Here is a 15,187-nt window from a genome sequence, read left to right on the forward strand (position 1 = left end):
TACATAAGCAAATTAATAAACAATGAAATTATATGACAAAAATAACCTCTGAATAGTTTGCAAAAATGATGAAAACTGTACAGGTACAATATCGAAAGTAAACTGTAATATATATATATATATATATAAAAAAAAATTTAAGTTCAACTATTCTACAGTAAAACAATACAAAAAAAACAGCATTTATGATTAATATTTACCATAAAGAATACTATATTTCTTCCCAAGAATCCATACTGGTTGTTCAGTGTATGGAAAATCTTCATACTTCTGTGGCTGTTCATTTGCTATACAAGCTAAAAGAAAATCAATTAAAGCAAAGACTGGAATAATGAAATAAAAATTATAGATATTTTATATACCTTAAATTATAGATATTTTATATATCTTTTTGATTAACATAAATATTATAATTACATTTTCAAAGGCACAAAAATATTTATAATTTATATATTATGAAATAATCCAACATAAGGATGTGCTCATTTTAGCTACAAATTAATTCCATATGTTGCACAACATTTTCACTGTTTAATTTTTGTACACAAAGGGCAAACAAACCAACCAGTTCACAAGGCTTACATGCTGAATGTCAGAGAATCTTCACAGATGGTAAAGAGGTGCCCTGCATTACTCCATTCTCTACTAAACTGGCTAAGAATTTCTCTAGATCTGTGGTTGTGGAATTTGAGTAGGATTATTATTATTAACCTTTTTTATTGCCATATATCACACGTACAGGACATTACACAGCAGAAACCCCTTTACAAAACTAGGAGGCTTGATGATTGATGATCAGCAACACGTACTACTCGAGATTCCGGTTTCACAATTGCTTTGTGAAAAATTAATTACATCAAAAATAGCACTGATAAAGTACTGTTTGCACTTCTTTAGTTATGTGAAATGGCAACCAAAGTACAGGAGCAGCACATGGCTAGTTTTGTGGAACCCTCCATGCTAAAATGTTGAAGAAACAGATTATCACCTCTACAAGAAACAAAGTTGATTATCTTATTTAAGGCAGAAATCCTCCATAACAGGTCTGAGATCTGGGGGCTTTGAAGATCCAGTATTCAGCCCCAGCAAAAGAGGAGTTACTAATGCCCAAAGAGTAGAGGTATAGTTGGCAACAAATATCACATATAAATTAAAATAAAAAAAAAGTAAAGTGCAGCCATTATCAACCCACTGCAGGATGGAAGCCTCCTCAACAATTCATGCTGAGGGAAGTGGACCATAATCTGCCACGCTGGTCCAGTGCGGGTTGGCAGATCGACCGTATTCAGCAGTCAGGGGCTTGAACCCCGGTCTACTCAAAGAGCGTGTGCTACTGCACTCCCGCTCCTGACCACTTGGCTACGGAGGCCTCTTAATTAAAATACTTTCTAATAATTTCCTTGTTTGACACTAGGATATGATCAAGTTTCAGGTTCCAATATGCATCAAATAAAGCCTTCCTAACTGCAGCAATGTATTCCTAAAACAACAATTCTGAATCAAAAAATACCTCTAAAAACTTAACCACATCACATCTATTAATTATGACTCCAATAGATACAAAAAATAAGACTGTCTTACATGCAAGAGAAATTTAAATGTATTTGGTTTTTGGCAGAATTTATTTCAAGACCAAACCTGTTTGAGAAAGAAATAACATTCCTAATATGGAGTTTAACGGTATCGTCCACAATACTAGAATAATTTGTCTATTGGCAGCAGCAGACAGCTGAATAAGCAGCAAAGTTTGGATTAAAGATCAAGAAAATAATCAGAATAGCATAAAATAAAATGGCCAAGAGAACCCCACCCTGAGGCAAGCCAGTGGAGATGGACAATGATCCAATTCTGTAAATTAAAAAATTGCCAATTTACAACTTGACAAAATAACTTCTGGGAGGATCCACTAATTAAATAATAACTGGCTAAGAGATACAGTAGTTGTCTTATCTGGAAGGAGTTAAAATGCCACACAGATATCAAAAGCCAAAATATGCAATTCCATACTTTTTTTTCCACAATTTATATATCTTTGACACAAATAATTGAATCAACTGAGTGTCATAAAGTAACTAATTCTAATATAATAGAGGAGACTCTGGGCATCAGGTATACTCGTATTGATAAGAATATTGCAACCACTGAGCTGAACATTAAACGACTTATTTAAAAATAAAATATATAGGCATTAAAATAACTATAAAAGAAAACCATTACAAGTATACGAGATTTAAAAAGAAATAAAAATGTGCAGTATAGCAATTAAAAGTATTAAGAATATAATATATGTAAAACAGCAAATAAACAATAAAATAAACATATAAGAAGCTTTCAAGGCATAAGGATCACTCTTTTAACTTACACTGAAGGAACGACAACAGCCTTTCTTATACCTCAGAAGCTACACCGGATATACAACACTATGAGCACTGAGCCTGACAGATGAAAAAAAAAAAGAAAAAGGGAAAAGGAAAGAAAAAAAAAAGCAAGCAGGCTGACATAATTTAACCTTCAGCCAATCATTCATCAGACTCTGAATAAAGTACACGACGACTACCTGCTCAATTACCTGCCATCTCTATTCACTATGTAAAATAATGGCCTCAATAATAGGATGTATGTGGGCCACAGAATTATGATTAATAATGGGACCTGCAATGACTATATGGAGGGCCTCTAACCATGAGAGGCAGTGTGCATTATGAGCCACATTCAATATTGAAATTCATAAAATCCAAAATCCATAAAATCAAAAAATCCAGGGGTTAAGATTACAATGCTGCTCAACCCAATAATGTTTTAAGACAGCAGAGCTGCTAAACTCAGCAATAACATGAACCATTCTCTGTCTCATATATATTGTGTTTCTGCTGCATGCCTTTTCTATAGATACTTCCATGGGCACTGTTGTTCTCAATTGGCTGCTATAATTCCAGCTCTCTCTTCCAAACCACTCAGCTCCTTTTACTGTCCAACTTCAAATTCATAGAATCAACTTTTTTCTTCCTCATTTATTCCTTCAACTTCCGTTTCCTGGAACAACCTTCCTTCATATGTATTTCCCGAAAATTACAATCTACAGAAATTCAAGTCTAATGTCAACAAGTATCTTATTTCATCTTCTCAACCTTCAACCCATGTACGGTACTCAGTACTATAGGTTCTAATACCTCTCATGCTTGGCACTTTCATAAATAAAAAATAATAATAAAATAAATGAAACCCTCTCTGTTGAAGAGACATTTTGAAAGAAATCATCAAGATTTCAATGGTTAGTCCATTGTTTATTTCAAAAAGAAAAAGTATTATGTAAACAAGGCTTTCTTGGTGAAAGCTATATTTGTGATTTATAGAGAATTCTTAGAGGCTTTCTGAAAGCGAGCTATTGCTTTGTTGTCAAGGAGAGTCCCACATTATTGGTGAAAATTTGATAATGCCAATGACATTAGTAGCATAGCTGTGCTGTTAGTATTTGTTCAATACCTGTATAATGGTGAGCTGTACGAAGGCATTCTTATCTGTGACGATTTGAAAACCACTACAACAGGAGCTGATATTTTTGAAAAAATTGGCATTTTTTTTTATGCTCATGAATTCAACTGGAAGAAGCATACTGATGTCTGTTCCAATGGTGCCAAGGATATCCAGGGTCTCGTTTCGGGTGTTGTTGCGAGAATCAAGGCAGTAGCACTCCCTTCCTGTTCAAGTAGTCACTATATACTCCATATGAAAAATTTAGCTGTGAAAAACATTCCTGCAAAACTGAAAGATATTTTTAAGACACTAATAGAGAGATATATGAATTCAATTATGTGGACATGTGTATATGTAAAGGCGGCACCTAGAATGTTTGTTCAACTCTGCCTCGTATCTCTGTGAAGAACAGTATCACTACAGATGGGCCAGATATGTGTGTGACGTAGGTTTGTGTGTATTATGTGTGTGTTCTGCTGTTATGTTCTGGCCTCTTGGCTACCCAGAAGCATCAGTCACCTGGACAGATGATTCTGGGTACTCGTCTACACCACAGGAAGGTGGACCAGTCCCAGTAAGAGACTCTGACCCACCTGGTGCTGTCAGGAACCTCTGGGGGCCCATTCCAGAGGGGAGAGAGGAGAGAAAAAAAAAAAAAAAAACACTACCCGTGGTGCAGGTTGTCAAAAAAAATAAATAAATAAAAAATAATAAATAAATAAAAAAAAGCTAGTGGTGCATGCAGGTAATATATTATAATAAAGGTAATATATTGTAATTATTATAATAATAAAATAATATATTTATATATGAAAAATAAAAATAAATAAAATTTGATACGTATGGCAAATTTAGCAAAAAAATAAATAAATAAAAAATAAAAAAAACCCAAACTAAAATAAATAAATAAAAATAAATAATAAAAAAATAGAAAATAAAAATAAATTTTAAAAAAATAATAAAAATGAAAAAAATTAATTAAAAATTTAAAAAAAATAGAAAATAAAAATAAATTTTAAAAAATTAATAATAATAATAAAAATTAATTAAAAATTTAAAAAAATAGAAAATAAAAAATTTTAATTTAGCTTTCCCCCTTCACAAGTGTGAAATCTAGGCTGTAGAATTGTTTGCCTAGTTTTGGTTGGCATTAGCATACATGGTTTTTTGCCAGGTAAAAATGTCAGATGTAAAGGCCTGCAGGGAAGAGAGATTGTCTGGAGTCTAGATTAGTTGATCCACATGGTTACAGGCCAGTAAGGCTCCTGGAGTTGATGGAATATACCCTATAATCTTAAGGGAGGCGGCAAGTGAGTGCATTGAACCATTGAGGCTAATTATGCGAGCATCACTAGACTCTGGGGAGATTCCCTTGGATTGGAAAAGTGCCAATGTATCTCCCATACATAAGGGTGGCTCTAAGAGTGAAGTGGGAAATTATCGACCTGTCAGTCTGACTTCAGTGGTAGGGAAAATCATGGAGGCAATGATCAAGGGTGGAATTCAGGATCATTTGGATCGAATTGAAATTCTCAAGGATACTCAGCATGGTTTTGTAAAGGGAAAATCAAGCTTAACAAATCTGGTTCGCTATTTTGAAAGGGTCACTCACAAGCTGGATTTAGGGAATAATTTCGACATTGTTTATTTAGATTTCAGTAAAGCTTTTGACTCAGTCCCACATGAGCGGTTGCTTTATAAGGTGGAACAGATTGGAATCACTGGGAAAATCCTTAGATCGATAGCAGGATGGCTTCAGGGCAGGAGGCAGAGGGTTGTCATAAATGGCTATTCCTCAGACTGGGTTGATGTAAGAAGTGGGGTTCCCTAAGGATCAGTATTAGGACCACTGTTGTTTTTAATTTTCATAAATGACATTGATGAAGGGATAGAGGGCGTGATGTCTAAATTTGCAGATGATGTTAAAATTGGTAGAGTGGTTAATGATCACTGTCAAGCTGAGCTTCTTCAGAGAGACCTAGATAGACTTCAGGAATGGTCAGAAAAATGGCAGCTATGCTTTAATCCAAAAAAGTGTAAGGTATTACACCTGGGAAACAGTAATCCCAAAATAACTTATTCACTTGGTGGAGTTCAACTAAACCCAGTACTGGAGGAAAGGGACTTGGGTATTACGATACAGTCAGACATGAAATTCTCTGAGCATTATAAACAGGTTGCAAGGAAGGCCCATGATGTCCTATCGATGATCTATCGAACTTTTTCAAGTTGAGACAGGGACGTGATAATCCCATTATATAAGGCTTTTGTTAAACCACACTTGGAATACTGTGTTCAAGTATGGAGACCGCACCTAAAGAAAGACATCCAGCTTCTTGAAAGGTTGCAAAGACGGGTAACTCGTCTGGTGAGATCAGCAAAAGGGCGTCCTTATGAAGAAAGACTTCAAATATGTGGGTTGCAGAGTTTGGAAACTAGACACCTTAGAGATTTGATTGAGGTGTTTAAGGCTCTGAGAGGCATCAGTAAAATGAATGAGGACGAAATTTTCAAGATTATAAATGATGCTAGAACTAGGGGACATAGATTCAAGTTACAGGGGGGAAATGTTTAGATTGGACTGCAGGAAGTTTTATTTTAGCCAGCGAGTTATAAATTACTGGAATAAGTTGCCTACATGAGTGGTAGAGGCTGACAGTTTGGGGAAATTCAAAGGTCATCTGGATAGTACCTTCAGGTCAGGGAAGCGTATAAGATGATAGGTTTAATTTCCTTTTCTTTTATTAATTATTATTATTTATTTATTATTATTTTTTTATCATTGTTTTATTCTTTTTTTCTTTTTTTTTTTTTGGCTGGTGCAGCATAAGCCATAGGCTTTCTTGCACCATGCGGCCATTACTAATACTAATCAAGCACCCTTTCAAGGATGCTTGTCTGGGACCTGAGCTCTTCATTAACTGCCCGGAGCTTTTCATTATCAATCAGGAGAGCTGTGGATATAGTCTCCAGTCTAGCCCACAGTATTTCCTGCCAACCTAGTAAATCTGTTATTGTCGTGGTTTAGGAATACCACTAGATTTTTATGCAGCGTAGAGATGAAGGGATGAGGAATCAGCAGGGGCAGAGGAGACAGGAATGGCAAGCCTGTTCGAGGATGGGAATCCTGATGCAACAGTCTGCTCAAGAGCAGAGAGTGATGGAATAGTTTTTGGAGCTGATGTGGATGGTGGAGCTGAGTTAGTCAGATTCGCAGAAGCAGAGAAAGAGGCTGCAGGATGAGCTGGAGTAGAAGGAGAAACAGGGGCAGCTGGTTGGAAGGATGAAGGTAGTATAGCAGGTTGTGCAGAAGGGGGAGCAGGAGAAGCGTGGGCAAGCGATTCCAAGATGGGGGCAGGAGTTGTTGTTGTTATTTGGTTTTTAGGAGCATTAGCAACTAAGGCCATATTGCTCCGGGATATGCGGTGGTCATTCCCTGACCTTCCCGCATCCTCCGTATTTGGTGGTGACGGGCTCGAACCCCGGTCTAATCAAGAAGCGTGTGCTACGCACTGCTGCTCCTTCCCACCTGGCTACGGAGATGCCTCCCAAGATGGGGGCAGGAACTGGAGTAGAGATGCTGAAGTCAAGTTTAGCTATAATTGATTGTTCAGGATCAACAGAGGGTGCTCTGCCATTATCATCAACTGGGGAAGGATTGTTAGTGGAGCAAAGTGGACGGACCCTGGATCTCTTTTTAATATTCTTTTTCCGAGATATTCAATTATGTGAAATCTAGTGGCTTAAATACAAGGCTTTTCCAGCAGATTTGTCATGAAATGAGCAGCAACTATGACTGCATACTTTTTTATGCCAAAGCACGTTGGCTGAGTTGAAGTAAAGTGCTGATGAGATTCTCTAATTATACTCTGAAATTGTGATGTTTCTTATTGATCGTAAAGCTGAAGCCACAAGAAAAACAACTTGAGATAAACTGCAGAGATTTGTCAACTTTGTCTAGTGATTATAATTCACAAAGGATTTCCTACCATGCCAATATATTTGATAAACTGAATGCACTGAATCTATCACTTTAAGGCAAAAACACAATGCTTTTCGTGGCTAATGATAAAATCTCTATATTCAAAGATAAAATTATTCTTTGGAGAAAGAGAGCTGACGCACGACAATATGGTACCTTCAATACTTTTACTACATGCCTACTTGAAATAAATATCTCTGCAGAGTCAGACTTACGGAAAGCAACAACTGCTCATCTCACGCAGCTGTCGATTTTTTTTGAGAAATATTTTCCTGTCAATACAGACATTGAAAAATTAAAGGTGTATAGCTAACCCTTGCTTGAAAAAGTGAAACTCCCATATCCTATTCACAAAAGAAGAAAAAGAACTGACTGATATCTCTTGTTGACACGTCATTCCAAGAAAAGTTTTTTGTGTTCCACTGTCTTTGTTCTGGGGTAATGTGTTGGACTTTTTCCCTAATATAGCAGACAAAGCAGTTTGTAAATTTTTACCATTTGTGATGATTTATTTATGTGAACACAGAGTTGCCAAAAATTTAACACAAAATCAAAAAAGAGAAACAGATGATGCTTCAGAAGACATCTGCTGTCAATTATTAGCATTAGTTACCTGGGGGTACCTTTATTGTGTAAGTTTGTTTTATATAGCTAGGTGGAAGTGGGACTGCCTTGGGCACACAAATTACCTATTTTTGGTAATTTGATAAACTGAATTACCTATTTTTGGTAATTTGATAAACTGAATTACCTATTTTGGGTAATTTGTGTGCCCAAGAAATACTGCATTTTGGCTCTGAAATTTATTTTCAACAAAGCTGTTTTGTTTGGCTACAGTATCACTTGGTCACTAGTCAGTTCTGTTTTTATCACTAAATATGAATGAATCATGTTAAAGAATAAAACTATCAGTGCATGTAGTGCTAAGGCATAAAATAAAGTTAGAACAGAATATTAATGATCATTAAGAAATTATCATTTCTTCTTCTTATAATGTTCTCTTCTAAGTGGATGAAGGGTTTCCTCAACTTCACATTAGCCGACCGGGCTAGCCGAGTGGGTAAAGTACCTGCCCGGCAACCCAAAGGTCGCGGGTTCGATTCCCGCCTCGGGCTTGGATCAAAGTACTGCAAAAAAAACTTTTGGGAGGTGCAATATGGTCACAGAAGCCGATGCGCCAACAACTACCAAATCAAAAAAAAAAAAAAAAAAAAACTTCACATTAATTGAATATTAACAAATCAATATTCATTACATTAAAAAAATGAGGATAAAATTAGAGGAGAGTATTTATTTTGCTGCACTTGCTGGCATTAAAGTTGCATGTTAAAATAGCTGTGACATATTTGGATTACTGGTAACTTAAACACAATACAGAGCCGGAACTAGGCAATTCTACAATGCCCGGGGGGCAACATGTCTACCTAGCGCCCCTGATTGTGATATATAATTCCTTTAGTTTGTGTCCCTGAAGCTTGGCCCCTGGGGAAAATCCCCCCCCCCTCTGCACCTCCTTGCTACACCCCTGCAATCTTTATGAATTTATAAAAATTACTATAGTAACAGTCTACGATTTGCATATCTATCTATACATTAAAAAAGTTTTCCTCCTAGTGATATTTATTCGAGACAATGGGAGAAGAGGGCGAGGCAATTACATCACTACAAATGCAATTAATTATTGACAACTGCCTCCACAACATTCACCAACCTCATACACATGATTCACTGTCTAATATTTGATGTTCCATTGCAACATGTTTTTGTATATTAATCAATATTCTATATGTGTAAATACTGTAGTTTGTTCAAGTATTTTGTAAATATTTGTATAGTTTGTAAATATTTCAGTTAAATATTTTAATCCTTCTCATTCGGATGCAACAATATTCCTCATGCATTATGGAACCCGAAGCAAAAGGTCTTTTCTTGAGTGACCTATGTAAATACAGGTAAATAATTACATAGTGATATTGGCTGAAGTCCAGAATAGTACCAACGGCAGATACTTCGATGAAAGCGAGGAAGATGGCAATAATTGACAGGTGAAGGCACCTCCTTTTTCTGATTGTTTTGTGTTGTCGAGGAAATTTTCTTCATTCTGCAGAAACCTTTAAACGTAATCACCAAAAGGAATTAAAAAATAATTCCTTTGCTATAAAGTAGTTTGTTAAACACAGGTCCAACTGTAATTAAACCAAAATTGAAACAATTTTAAAATATGTAACTGGTCGAATGCGCCCTTAAAATGTTGCACCTGGGGCTGATTCCCCGCTCGCCCCACCCTAGTTCTGGCTCTAACACAATATTTATATATATATATAACTCATATTACTAATTCTTATTTCTATCATATAAAAATGCAACAACTGGCTCCAGCATGGGAGTTGAGGGGAAGAGGTATAAATCACTTCAACGGCTGATCTCCAGAACATGAATACACCCGAGTCACCGCATTGTGGTTGTGGAAGAATTCGGGACGGTTTCAATCCAAAGAAGTGTGTTTTTTAATAGACTTTCATTTTTGGACAGTGAAAAAATGTTAGGTTAGTTTACACCACTAATTCGAAACGGCTGTCTCCAGAACATGGATACACCCGAGTCACCGCGTTGCGGTTGTGGAAGAATTCGGGACGGATTCAAGCAGGGTCCTGAGCTGGATATCATCATCGTTCTCTTTCTTGGTGATTCCTCTCTCTGTCTGTCTGTCTCTCTCTTTCTCTCTCTCTCTCTCAGGGTAACTCGGGAAATTTTTTTGGCTGGTGCAGCATAAGTCTCAGTCTTCCTTGCATCATATGGCTAATAATAATAATAAGTGTGTTTTTTAATAGACTTTCATTTTTGGACAGTGAAAAAATGTTAGGTTAGTTTACGCCACTAATTCGGAACGGATTCGAGCATGGCCCGCAAAAGTGGTACTCATGTTCTGGAGCATAACCTTTTATCACTTTGTGGAACAGAAATTGTGACTGACTGTTTTAGTGCAATATCATCCTATCATGTAAGGGCAAAACTGCAACAATATCCCGAGTTCAGCAGAGTCCAAAGGAAAAAGCGAAAAATTAGAAAAGTATATAATATATCACTCCCCCGATGGTATTCTCCACCTTGTCGCGGTGGGAGGGGGGGGCTTGTGTGTCCCAATGACCCGGAGAGCTAAGTTGGCGGTAGCTTAGCTACTGGTAGGGCCTCCCAAGCCGGACAGGTCAAAGGGTAGGGGCCAGACTAAAAGAGATACCCTGGCCCTCCAGGTTGGGGGTTACTGCAACGGGCTAGCTCCTCATTCAGTGTAAAAAATACACAAATGCTAAACGACCTACAAGTGAAAATGAAAATGGACTGCACTTTCGGAAACAACTCGGCAAACGGAAAAGGACTACGATTTTGGGATGCTGGAATATTCGAGGCCTTTCAACTAAAAGAAACTTTCTTTCGGATGAACTGCAAAAATTCAAGTTAGACATCGTCGTGTTATCAGAGACAAAGAAAAAGGGGTGTGGAGAGGAAATAATGGGAGAATACTACCATTTTTGGAGTGCAGTTGATAAGAGTGAAAGAGCAAGAGCAGGAGCAGTAGTTTCTATTGCTGTTAAAAAGAAATTGAGACAACATCAAAAACTGGCAATTTATTAATGAAAGAATGATCTCATTGGAACTGAAAATGTATGGGAGAGAAATATGTATTTTGGGAATATATGTCCCGACTAATGACACCACCGATACCTTGAAGGATGAATTTTGGGAGGATCTGAGAGAACTAATAGAAAAAATTCCTAAGAACAAAGAGATATTTCTAATGGGAGATTTCAATGCAAGAGTAGGAAATGAACAAAATAGCAAAGTTATTGGAAGATTTGGAGAGAAAGAGAGGAATGACAACGGAGATAGATTGCAATCTTTGTGAACAGTTCGACTTGAGAATAAACAACACATTTTTCCAACACAAGGATATCCATAAATATACTTGGTCACAGGAGACAAGACAAATTAGATCAGTTATAGATTACATTATTTCAAAACATTCAGGGACATATGTATTGAAAGATGTCAGAGTTTATAGAGGAGCTGAATGTGGATCTAACCATTTTCTTGTTAAAACAACACTGAGGTGGAACTGGATTAAGAAAATATGTGTGGACAACCAACGCAGGGAAGGAGAAATGCTACAAATGGATCAATTTAACGTTGACCTACTCCAGGACGACAGCATTAGAAACAACTTCACTCAGAGACTGGATGTTGCAATTAACATAGAGATAAAAGGTAATACTGAAGAAATTTATGAATATTTAAAAAATACTGTTAAAAAAATAACTCATAAAATCCTAGGCAAAAAGAAAGAGCCAAGGACCAAAAAAAACCTGGATTACAGAGAAAGTAAAAGCTGCTGTAGAGGAAAAGAAACTTGCATATCAGAAATGGCTGGGTGATAGGAATGATGCATATAGGAACATTTATGTTGAAAAAAAGAAAATAGCCAATTGGTTGGTAGTAGAAGCAAAAAATGAAGAATGGGAAAGGAAATGCACAACTATTAATAGCAAATTGGGCTTCAAGCAATCAGCGGAATCGTGAAGGTCCTTAAAGACTTGAGAAAACAGAATAAACACAATGCTGGTTTGCAATTAATACCTTTGAAAGACTGGACGGAGTACTATGAAGGACTTTTAAAAGAAGACCGGGAAGAGTTCAAGACGATGGAGGATTTTGGTGTAGAAGACTCGGGTTTAAAAGTTTCTGTTAGGGAAGTGGAACTCCTGCTAAAGGAAGGAAGGAATGGCAAATCACCTGGACCTGGAGGAGTTTACATGGAACTTCTGAAATATGGAGGAAGAGGGGTGGCTGTTCTGATACAAAAACTGTTAAATAGTATACTGAGAGGAGAAGAAATACCGAAAGAAATGATAACAGGATATATTACATCAATTTATAAGAAGGGCGATCGGAAAAGCTGTTCAAATTACAGAGGAATATGCGGCCTGAACCCGCTGTTAAAGATCCTTGGAAAATGGATCAGGAACCATTTAGTAGCTCGAATCAAGGTATCAGAAGAACAAAGTGGTTTTTCAGCTGGGAAGTCATGTATAGATCATATCTCAACAGTAAGACAGATCCTTGAAAAATGCCAATCAAAAGGCATTTTTCAAGGATCTGTTTCATTTTTCAAAGAGCGAAAAAAAATCTTTATGATTTTCATTGACCTTGAAAAGGCATATGACAGTGTTCCAAGAAAACTCTTATGGGAAGCACTAAAAGAGGCAAAAAAATATTGATGGACAACTGATTAACATTATTAAGGCAATTTACAGGAATAATAGATGCAGAATTAAAGTGGGATCAGCTTTATCACCTGAAATCCACACTTCAAAAGGCTTATTACAAGGTTGTTGCATGTCGCCAACACTTTTCAAAATTTATATCGCCATCTGCCTAAGATCCTGGTCAAAAAAATGTATTAAAATGGGATTGCCGATTAATAAGAACACCTATATTCACAATTTATTTTTTGCAGATGATCAGGTGGTGATAACACAAGACTTAGAAGATGCAAAGTATGCATGTCATCAATTGTTTGAGGAATATAAACAATGGGGTCTAAAAATCAATTTTAGCAAGACTGAAATGTTGTCTTCAGGGCCAGGACACGTTCTAAATATTGCAGGTTTTAAAATCAAACAAGTTGATAAATTCAAATATTTGGGATCAATCTTACAAAGTGATGGATCATCCCAAGCAGAGATCAATAAGAGAATTACAGACGGCAGAAAGGTTATCGGCATGCTAAACTCTGTTCTGTGGAGAAAAAATATCCTAAATAAAACAAAGAAACATATTTCAAACGATTGTACAAAGTCTTCTATTGTATGGAGCAGAAACCTAGACACTGAATAGGCGAGCGAAAAACAAATTGCTCTCCACAGAAATGGATTTTTGGAGATGCTCAGTAGGAACTTCTAGAAGAGACAGAAAACGGAATGAAGACATAAGGGAAAAAATGGAAGTGAAAAAGACTATTATTGACACCATCAAAGAAAAGCGTCTAACATGGTATGGACATGTAAAACGGATGCAAGAAAACAGATATTCAAAGGCTATCCTGGAATGGATACCTCCTGGAAGAAGGAAAAGAGAAAGACCTAGGAGGACAGGGATGGATGGAGTATGGGAGTACAGCCCGAGGCTTAACCGACCAAGACACCTTGAACCGCACTTTATGGCGGGAAAAAATTCCTAAAAAGAAATAACTTGTAGGCTGAGGAAACCCATTGCAAATGGAAACACTCCTCTTGATGATGATGATATAATATATCAAAAAAAAAAAAAAAAAAACCCACGTTTTTTATATTGATATGTCGTATCAATATAAAATGTCTCGATAAGTATTTAATCAGTGTTCTACCTATCTATAAATCCCGATCGAATGAAATTCTTTGACCGCCGTAAGCCCTGAAAGTAGCATTGAAAATAAGACAAAACTATTAATATATTAAAAAAAAAAAAAAAAAACACTTACTTGCTGCATAAGAGTGAGCCCAGGCATTGTAGAAATCCATTTGGAGGGGGAAACAAGGCAGCGCAATCCTTACAACATTTTTATTCAATAAAGACAAATGAAGAAGAGAAAAGGTACCATTTTAAAATCGGTTATTCTCAACTAACCAGCATGACTAATAAAACTAGAGCTACATTCAGACTGTAAAATGCAACGAACTTTGCATCCATTCCTTTAGTTCATGAGCGGTCAAATAAGCTCCACTGTAAAGCAGCACAACTCTCCGAAATCATTAAAATATTCAAAATTACCAAAGGCTTACATAGGATCTGTATATACAACTATTAATCGAAGTTATTAGAAGTTTTTGTCTTTTTGTTTTCAAAAACAATCTCATTTCAACACAAAGAAAATAAATGCGTATGCTCTTGATAACACACTGTAGTTTTGTATCAAATATGTTTTTAATTTTTGTAATGACGGAAACATTCTTTTTTAAATCAGAAATGCACCTTTCTATATACAAATAATAGCTAGCTACCTACTACTAACATAAATCTATTTCCATTTTAAATATCCAAAATTTAAAAGGCCAATTCACGCACGTCATAACACATCAATCAGAACTAACGATTACAAAACTAACTTAAACACCACCTAACGACAAAATGTTTCTCATGAATATTAAGGCCAAACAGAATATATAATAGCAGTACAGTAGTTATCTTTTGGATCTACCAAATTTAATTAATTTATTTATTAATCAATCAAAATTCGATTTATTTTACAAACTAAATATGCATATTTGTTTGTCCACGCACGAGCAGTTTCATCAATAAAAGCAGGATGAAACACAGTTTTTCCATGATCCCCTATATCTGCCCTGTAGCTAGGTGATGATTGGTTTGTTTTTTGTTGGAGGGTTTTTGGAGCGTTAGCGACGTATTGCCTATGTCTCTGATACTCCAGACACCCTATTATGTCTGTAAATTGCGTGTTCGATGGTTGATTTTCCTTTTTTCTGCACAATAAACCGAGTTTCCGAAAGAAAAAACTATGTTACCCTGGCCTGGACCAACTAACTCAGCAACATTATTATTATTATTATTATTATTATTATTATTATTATTGAAATAAGGGTTATAAACAATTTACTAAACAGGATTTGAAACTGTTAATGGGGACAAACTCTTGGAATGATCTGAATAAGAGAAGGCAATTTTTGTTAAAATACAAAA

At 36.2% G+C, this 15,187-nt stretch overlaps 1 protein-coding gene across 1 annotated transcript in view; it reads right to left on the reverse strand.

The window, feature by feature from the left end:
* LOC150084213 (cysteine protease ATG4B-like) overlaps positions 1-14,473 on the reverse strand; it is a 131,067-nt gene extending 116,594 nt beyond the window's left edge. The window contains exons 1-2 of the mRNA XM_090375102.1: positions 13,971-14,473; positions 201-296 (exon numbers count right to left, since the gene is read on the reverse strand). Of these exons, the coding sequence (XP_090231228.1) occupies positions 201-296; positions 13,971-14,010 (136 nt within the window). The 5' untranslated portion in view covers positions 14,011-14,473. The remainder of the gene's footprint in view (positions 1-200; positions 297-13,970) is intronic.
* Positions 14,474-15,187: the final 714 nt, after the last annotated feature.

The sequence above is a fragment of the Mastigoproctus giganteus genome, chromosome 6 (assembly GCF_048544385.1).
Source record: "Mastigoproctus giganteus isolate SK-2022 chromosome 6, ASM4854438v1, whole genome shotgun sequence".
Lineage (NCBI taxonomy): Eukaryota > Metazoa > Arthropoda > Arachnida > Uropygi > Thelyphonidae > Mastigoproctus > Mastigoproctus giganteus.